The sequence below is a fragment of the Petaurus breviceps genome, unplaced genomic scaffold (assembly GCF_028583685.1).
Source record: "Petaurus breviceps papuanus isolate PSGF00001 unplaced genomic scaffold, PetGlider_PUasm1.0 90879, whole genome shotgun sequence".
Classification (NCBI taxonomy): Eukaryota; Metazoa; Chordata; class Mammalia; order Diprotodontia; family Petauridae; genus Petaurus; species Petaurus breviceps.
In genome coordinates, this window is record NW_027187368.1 from 14,162,114 (window position 1) to 14,171,499 (window position 9,386).

Below are 9,386 nucleotides of genomic sequence, written 5' to 3' on the forward strand. Positions count from 1 at the left end.
CTGATCTGTACTCCCTCGGTGGGGGGCGGGCATCATACAGCTAGTAAGCCTCAGGTGGATCTGAAATCAGGTGTTCCTGACTCCAAGTCCAGAACACTAGTCTCTACTCCTTAATGCCTCTCAGCCAGTACAACCCCTTCATTTTTTTTTCAGATGGAGAAAATAAGGCCTAGAGAGGTTCAGTGATTTGCTCAGGGTCACACACACATAATAAGATCCAAAGAAAAGATTTAAACCCAGGTCAGACAATCTAACTAGACAGGGAGTACAGATCAGCTGCCTTTGAGAGTATACAAGGGCTAGAAAGCTATTCCTCATTCATCAATCACCTCCATACATTTATTTAGCACCTACTATGTATAAAGGGGCAGCTAGGTGGCACAGAGCTGTTAGAGTTGGGAAAACTCATCTTCCTAACTTTGAATGTGACCTCAGACACTTACTAGCTGTGTGACTCTTGGTAAGTCATTTAATCCCTATTTGCCTCAGTTTCCTCATCTGCAAAATAGGGACAATAACAACACCTTCCTCATGGGCTTGTTGTGGGGATCAAATGAGATAATAATTATAAAGCCCTTAGCACAGTGCCTACCACATAGTAGGCTCTTAATAAACTCTTGTTTCCTTCCTTCAATCCAACCCCTTCATTTTACAGATGAGGAAACTAGGCCCAAAAAGGTTAAGGGATTTACTGAAAGTCACACAGGTAATTAAGCCAGTACTGGGACCCAGGTCTTCTGACTCCAAATCCAGTTTTCTTCCCACTATACCATACCCTTGGACTTCAGGACCATACGTGGAAAAACTTGTCAATAACTTGCTGTTCAGTTGCTTTTCATGTTTGACTCTTTGTGACCCCATATCTTTTTTTAATTTTAATTGATTTGTTATTTACTTTTAGTTTACAACATTCGGTTCCACAGTCCCTTGAGTTTCAGATTTTCTTCCCCTCCCTCCCCCCCATCATGGCGGCATGCACTCAAATATAGGAACTACAAATATCTTCACATTAATCATTAGTCAGGTTGTAAAGGAGGATTATAACTGACTGAATGACCGGTGGGAAAGAGGAAATAAAACAAGAAAAAGAAACAGAGCAAGTCGTTTGTTTTAACTTCCATTTAGACTCTACTTCTCTTTCTCTGGATGTGGATATATCTTTTGATCATGAGTCTTTTGGAATTGTGACCCCATATTTTGGCATAGATACTGGAGTGGTTTGCCATTTCCTTCTCCAGCTCATTTTATAAATGAGGAAACTGAGGCAAACAGGTTAAGTGACTTGCCTAGGGTCACACAGCTAGTAGGTATCTGAGGCCAGATTTAAAGTCAGGAAGATACGTTTTCTTTATTCAGGGTCTGGCACTGTGTCCACTGTGCCACCTAGCCATCCCCGTGACAATAATTAGAGCAGTCTGAAAGTAGAAGGGACTACTTTGAAAGGTAATATATCCCCCATCACGGAAGATCTTTAAGTGGAGGCTGGACGGCTCTTTGTTGGCTATATGCTAGAGACAATATCTGTTCTGGTACTGGCTGGGCCAGTCCCTTTTATTTCTGAGTTGCTATGATTTCTATGACTCATACTCTGGACTTCTAACTCCAAGTCCAGTGACTTTCTATTATGCTAGAATGTCTCTCCAATAAGTACTCAAGAGAGGTGTGAACAAAGTACTGTAAAATTAGATAAAAGAGATCACTTCCATCTTTAGAGAGTGGGGAGAAAATCAAGGAAGGCTTAATGGAGGTCAAAGCATTTGAGCTGGGCCTTAAGGTAAAGAAAGGATTTCAGGCAGGTAGAGATGGTGGGAAGGAGCAGAGAAAGGGCATTCCAGGACTAGGCAAAGATCCCTTCTTCTGTTCCCCACAGCTAGCTGTCACTCCAGATTCCTTTTTCTGTTCCTTGTGGAAATTGTGGGCCAATATTAGGCAAAGGAGGAGGTATCTTTTGATGAGCCACTCTTGTGCTGGCCCTGCCCTAGACACTGGGGGTAGGGGGAGCTGATACAGAAGTGGATAAATGAGAGTCATGCAATTTGGTTAGACTCCATTTGTCTTTCCAGCCTTTTCCAACCCAACTCAGACAGGAGTTTGATTGTACATGCAAAGATTGGAGGAGCAAGAGAAAGGCAGATCTAGATAAAGGAGAAGGGAACTAGAAGCTGAGGAGCCAGAGGGCCTGGTCCTGAGGGATTCCAGACTTAATCAACTAATCAAGAAGTCTTTATAAATAATAGGTCTTGATTATTATTAATTATTATTAATAATGTCTTAATTAATTTATTATTACACCTTCCTCCTGTGTGTCCAGCCCTGTGCTCTGCACTGGGAGACACCCAAGAGAAGAAAGGATATGCCTGCTTCCTGCTTTGACAGGACCTGAGATTTAATTTTGGAGCAGGGACGAAGACTAGAATTAGGGGCTTCTAGAACTAAAAGAGATCTGGGAGGTCTCCAGACCAGCTTTTCATCCTTCCAAAGAGCCTCCTCTATGGTATCCTTGATTAAGGATCCACCCAGTTTGAATACTTCCCATTACAGGGAGCTCACACATAGAACCTGGGGTTCAAATCCCATGTCTGCGATGTGACCTTAGAGTCCCAAATCTGTCTGGGCCTCTGTTTCTTCACCTCTAAATGGATGGGGGGGAGGGTTGAATTAAATGGCTCTAGATAGGATCCTACATCAACACTAAATCTGCCTCATTATAATTTCCACTGACTGCTCCTGATTCTGCCCTCTGGGGCCATGAAGAACAAGTCTAAACCCAGTGATGGCTTTCAAGATTTTTGAAGACAGGGAGGGATCCTGCCCCAATCCTGCCCCATTCTGTCCCCATCTTGCCCCTAAATCTTTTCTTCTCTATCCTAAATACACCTAGATCCTTTAATTATCCTTTATATTTCATGGCTTAGAAAAGGAGACTGTAGTATAGTAGAAAGAGGATTGTTTTGTAGGCAAGAGGTCTGAGTTCAAATCCTGGCTCTGACATTTACTAATTACAATGACCCTGGACAAATCACTTCCTGTCTCTGATCCCTAGTCTCCTTTTCTGTATTATGGAGATAATATTTTAACTACCTAACCCACTGTCTTTTTTAAAAATATTCTCTGGAAAATGCTTTGTAAGCCTTAAATGGCCAAGGAAATATGACCTATCATTAAAGGGTAGGGAATTTCACAAGGATAGGAATTAGAGATTGGTTCCTAGGATACATCTGGTGATGAGGCCAGTGGAGGGAAAGAAGATGGCCCCAGGAAATGATGGAATCTTGCTTTGTCTTCTAACTGATCTCTGTCCTGCTGCAGGTGAGAGCTGCCGCACGGATGGGACCTATGGCTATGATGCCGATTTCAGTTGCTGTAGTTCTTTGTAGGTACCGACTTCCCCCAGAGATCTGGTACTGTCCCCTCTCCCCTTCCCCACCTAATTCCCATCCCTCTCTCCATGCACCCCAGTGGTTACCCCATATACCTCTGGTTGTTTCCTGGGGAAATTATTCATCCATGTATGGCAAGAAGGGTATCCCTGACTGAGTCCCTGCTGTGTGCTAGCCTGGCTCTAGGCGCTGTGGGGGCCGCTGAGGAAATTAAAGATGCTTGGTCATTACCTAGCAGGCTTGAAACTCACCGAGCCAAAAAAAAGACATATGGAGCACAAGTGCTGGGAGGGACCTTAGAACACAGATCATAGAAAGTCTAGGCTAGAAGGAACTTTAGAGGTCATCTTGTCCAGTGCCCTCAGTTGACCAATAAGGAAACTGAGGCACAAGGAGGGGAAGGAGCTTACCCAAAGCTGCACATTTTACAAGATCACAGACCTGAGAGCTTGAAAGGAGCTGGTTATCAACTTCAGTAAATAGATGAACTAGGAGAGACGCTAATAATTGTAATAAATAAAAGAGCTGACAGGAACTTTATCAATCATCTTGTAACAGATAGAAAAGCTGGCATTTGGATCCAAATGTTTCTGACTCCAAATCCAGCACTTTTCACTACACCGCAGAGCAAGCAAAAGGTAACACAGGGTCATCTCACAAATTAGCCACACCAATCAACAAGCATCACATCATATTAATAGAAAGTGTTGGTCCTGGGACACACAGTTCTTTTGCCCTCAAGAGCAGGGTGCTTTCTGCTACATTTGAACTTCTTTCAATCAGCATATTTTTTTTAACCCGTATACAGGGTGTCCCTAAAATCTGGACACATAGGACATCTCATTAACTATGCATATTTTCAAGAAATGAAATGAATTAAATTTTCACCAACATTTTATTTAACTACCATAAATCTTAGTCCTGATAATTTCATATAGAATAAAAATTTTCATTAGCTATTGGGGACTATTTTCCATATTAATGAGATTAATTTAATTAATTAATGAGATTTCCTATGTGTCTCCTATGTCTTCCTATGAAATGTCATTTATGCTAGTTAAATAAAATGTTGAAAATGTAAATCATTTCACTTCTTGAAAATATGCATAGTTAATGAGATTTCCTATGTGTACAGACTTTAGAGACACTTGTATAATTGAGAAATTATTTTGAGTGCCATTGGTGTATGTAACATGCTTATGATTTCTCTGTGTGTCTAAAACTGATCCGCTGATCCTAGTTAAAGATGAGATTGCACTTGGCAAACAGCCCCTGATCAGCAGTGTATGTTATAGTCCAAGATTCTTCTCAGCTCCCATTCTATGATCCTATGATCACTCCACTAACTAAATCTTCCCCCCACCCCAGCACCATTCAATTAAATTTATCGAAGATTTATTGACTCCTCTCTCATCCACAATGTCATTGTCACCCTCAGTCAGAGCTGTGCTGGTGAATGGTTAACAAACGGGCTCTCAAAAGGAAAAAAAATTTATATGAACACATACTTCTAAGTTTAATCTGCATTTTTAACACTTTATTAAGTTTAGACAATCAATAAAACAATAAATCAAGCCTTGATGTGTAACATTTGCAGATTTCTGAGGTGTAAATACTTACACTGAAAATTTAGCCCTGGCTCTGGGCTCCAGCATACACCTGTCATCAACCCTTCACAACCATCCCCGAGAGAGAGAGAGAGAGAGAGAGAGAGAGAGAGAGAGAGAGAGAGAGAGAATGAGTGGCTGGCACTTAGATGAGTGGGGAGGAGGAGAAGGGGAGGTGTGTTGCAGGCCGAAAACCTGGGATTAGCCATACAAAGCTGGGCTCTCTCCTTGGGTAACTGGGATTTCATTTATTAAACATTCCAAGTTTATTCAATACCTGCTATGTGAAGGGCCCTGGGTAAAGAGGCCAAGTTGAGTTAAGATGCATGCCATTTATTCCTGCCCCGGTGGAGCTCATAGTCTGTGTTGGGTATCTGATGCTTCTGTTTTAGCATGATCACCCAGAATTCTAGTACCTTCCCTTTGTTGATTATTTCCAAATTTATCTTGTATGTAACATGGTCATACCCAGTTGTTTGTACCATGAGCTCCTTGATAACATGGTCTGTCTTTTGTCTCTCTTTGTATTCCTAGCACTTAGCACAGTGCCTGGCACACAAAGATGCTTATTAAATATTTATTGACAGATTGACTAACGTGGCAGACCCTAGGAAACCGCACACTGGGCTGAAGAGACCACAGCAGAGGGGAAGATTGGGGAGCAGGGTGGTCAAGCAGGCAGGGAGGGCCCAGTGGAGTGAGTCAGGGCACCTGTCTCTGTCTGTGCCTTCCAGTAATGGCTCCCATGACACCTTCGAAGCCTATTATAGTGGGACATCCACACCCTCCTTCCAGGGATCTCACTGCAGTGAGAGTGATGGCAGCAGCCTGGGTCTGGAGCAGCTACAGGACTACATGGTGACGGTAAGGCCTAGGCAAGGTCACTTTCCCTAGCTCTGGAGATTATCCCAGCTCACCTGTCCTATGGAAGCCTCTGCTCATTCAGAGCATTCCCTACCCCTACTCTCATCCTCTCACACCCATTCATATCCCTGTCTACTTCACCTGTCTCTCTCCTCCTCCCACATACCCACATCCTGTGGTGCCCAATGAAACCTCTGCCTCTTTCCCCCAGGTGCCCCATGGGAGCTCCCACCTGCCCCTTTCCTACTCTGGAAGTTTACATCTTCCCCTTTCTCTTAGGACCTCTGCTTACCTGCCACCTGTACTCCCATGCCCAGATCCCTCAGTGGAGTCCTCTGATGGGACAGAGGACAGAGATATATGTCCCTGTAGTTGGGTGCTGTCCTGGGCCTCCATCCTCTCCCTGATTCTCTAGGAAGCAAGCAGAGAGGGGATATATAGGGCCATGTTCCTAAACATTTCTAGCTAATAGAGCACTGAGATCTCAGGCCATCCCGCTTTCCATGTGCCCTCTGCCTCCTGAATTGCCTACAGCCTCACCCCCAGTAGTCATGCTTGCCATACTTTGCCACACAGTGGACCTGTCCTCTGTCTTTTGCTTGGTCTCACCTCCTGGCTCTTCCCCACAGTTGCGAAACAAGCTGTCACCACCAGAGATCCAGCAGTTTGCTCTGCTGCTGAGAGAATACAGGCTGGGGCTGTCTGTGCAGGAATACTGTGGGCATCTCCTCCGGCTCTATGGAGACAAGAGGAAATTCCTTCTCCTGGGTGAGCATGCTCTAACCCCTCTTCCCATTTCTTTTTTTGTTAATTATCTCTTTGTGATCTTTATTTCTTTTACTTTTTATTTTAAATTATTCATTTACTTTTAGATTACAACATTCAGTTCCACGATCCCTTGAGATCCAAATTTTCTCCCTCGCCCTCTCCTTCCCCCTCCCCCTCCCCATGGCAGCATGCAATCAGATATCCCTCCTCCCATTTCAAGGATCAGCCCTGGACCCTGTCCACATCCCCATTAACACTGTCACCACAAAGAACTGGGTTCCAGTCCCGCCTCTGCCTTGTACCACCTGTGTAATGTCAGGCAAGACACTTCATTCTGGATCTTAGTTTCCTTCTCTTTAAAATGAGATGGTTGGACTTGGTGATACAAAGGGACCCTATGGGATCTTACTCAATTGTCACTATGACTATGATCACCACTGCCACCATTATCTCCCCCATCATCACAATAGCCATCGTCATCGCTACCACCACCTGTCATTCTCACCTCTGCTACACCAGTATCATCAATACCACCATCACTCCAGTCTCTATCCCCAGTCCCTTCCCCTCACCATCCAATTCATCAAAAATTGATTGAACCCTCTAGACATTAACACCATTACCGCCATCCACCCTTCACAACCTTCCTAATTATCACCAGCGTCACCATCATAAGAAAGGCATTCCCATGTCTCATTCAACAAGCCTTTAGAGCATCTGTGGTGTGTGTAAGGACCCTGTGCAGAGTTCTGAGAGAGGTAAGACTGAGGACTCGGTGCCTGCCCTTTCAGAGCTTCCTCTAGTGACTTAATAAATACAATAAAAGCATGTTTCCCCAGGTGACCTTGCTCAGCAATGCCCAGAAGGCAGTTGGTAAGAAGGCTTGGCAGTGTATCCAATTATGTCCAGTTCAGTTCAGGCTCTGGTACATCCTCTGAGAGAGGTAGCAATGAGAAAAGCACCCGAGGACTTGGGTTCAAACTTGGACTCTGCCATTGTGACCCCTGTCATTTACTAGTGATATCCTTTGGGTGTCAGCTTCCTTATTTATAAAATGAGGGAGCTGGGGGGTGACCAGGTGGTACAGTGAGTAGGGCACCAGCCTACTCAGGAGTCAGGAGGACCTGAGTTAGGATAGGCCTCAGATTCTTGGTACTTACTAGCTGTGTGGCCTTGGGCAAGTCACTTAACCCCAATCACCCTGCCTTCCCCCTCCAAAAAGAAAAATAAATGAGGGAGCTGGATCAGATAACCTAAGGTCCCTTCCAGCTCTAAATCTATGAACCTATAATTCCCAGTCACTCCCTCTATTAAGGAGCTACATGGGGCTGAAGATACCAGTCTTGCTGATTCAGAGGCTCAGACTGGGGCTGCTGGGGCTCCTTCCCCCTTTGACTGGGAAGTATGGGGCAGGAGACAGTGGGGATAACAAAGTGGCTGCCTACCTCTTGGCCCCCACAGGGATGCGGCCTTTTATCCCGGACCAGGACATCGGCTACTTTGAAGGCTTCCTGGAGGGTGTGGGCATCCGAGAGGGTGGCATCCTCACTGACAGCTTTGGCCGGATCAAGCGAAGTATGAGCTCCACGTCAGCCTCTGCTGTGCGCAGCTATGACAGTCGAACTCCTCGTCCGGAAGCTGAGGCCTTCAATCGCATTCTCACTGGCATCACCCATGACATCGAGGCCCTGGCACAGGAGGGAGAGGAGGAGGGTGGCAGGGATGAGGAGGAGGGCCCAGGGAGAGCTGAGGAAGGAGAGGACAACTACCTGTGAGAAGCCCACCTCCAACCACACATACTGGGGGCCATATAGAGGGCGTAGATGGCATGGCTGTGACAAAAGGCTTTGTGTCTGGGATGTGTGGTAAAGAGGCCTGGGAGATTTTCACTGGGTCAGGTTTGGTGTGGCATAAGAAAAAGACAATTTAATTTGGAGTCAGAGGCCCTTGATTTAAATTTACTACATAGTAACCTTGAGCAAATAACTAACCCCTCCGGGACTCACTTTTCTCATCTGTGAAATGGGGGCTTGGACTAGATCAAGGGTTCTTAACCTGGGGTCATGAACTTGGATGGGAAAAGAAATTTTATCTTTATTTTTATTAACCTTTAGTTTCCTTTGTAATCTCATGGATTTTGTTTTATGCATTTAAAAACACTAATCAGAAAAGGGATCCATAGGTTTCACCCCCAAAGCAGTCCTACAAACCCAAAATGGTTGCATCTCTGTGATAGATGGTCTCTAAGGTCCTATTCAGCTCTAAATATTGTGATCCATATACTCAGAGAAGGCAGAAGCTCAACTGAAAGCATTTAAGTGAGGGCTTGGAGGGTGTTAGTGGGGGAACGGGGACCTCAATAAAAGAAATCTGGGATTAATTTCAGAGGGAGTGGAGGAGGCAAGACAAGGGAGCAAGAACATTATGGCTGGCCCCTGCCCTGAGGATGGCAAACTGGTCACCGACCCAGCCCTTTCCCAGTTGAGGACTACAGTGCCTCTGCAGTACTAGGTTCTGCCAGCAGCAGGGTTATGGCTCTGGTCCTTGGTCACTCATGGGTTTTTAGAGGACCTACTTCACATGGGTTCTCAGCAACTCAGCCCAATACTGTCCCTTTGGTGGGGGGGAGGGGGTTGGGTTGGAGGGGGCACTCCTTAAGCAAACCCTCTTAGTTCCCAGCTTGCATTAGCTTTGGTGTTCCAAGAGGGCAGTTGGAAGAGAGGGATGGTACCCTGTCTTGGCAGACTAGATAAGAACAAGCTAGGAA

The 9,386-nt window shown here is 45.1% G+C and overlaps 1 protein-coding gene across 2 annotated transcripts in view; it reads left to right on the plus strand.

Moving 5' to 3' along the window:
• Window positions 1-8,887, plus strand: part of CCM2L (CCM2 like scaffold protein) — a 25,233-nt gene extending 16,346 nt beyond the window's left edge. For both annotated transcript variants that reach the window (XM_069073919.1, XM_069073920.1), the window contains 4 exons: window positions 3,310-3,373; window positions 5,722-5,851; window positions 6,481-6,619; window positions 8,081-8,887. In XM_069073919.1, coding sequence (XP_068930020.1) covers window positions 3,310-3,373; window positions 5,722-5,851; window positions 6,481-6,619; window positions 8,081-8,394 — 647 coding nt within the window. In that variant the 3' untranslated portion in view covers window positions 8,395-8,887. The remainder of the gene's footprint in view (window positions 1-3,309; window positions 3,374-5,721; window positions 5,852-6,480; window positions 6,620-8,080) is intronic.
• The last annotated feature ends 499 nt before the right edge of the window (window positions 8,888-9,386 follow it).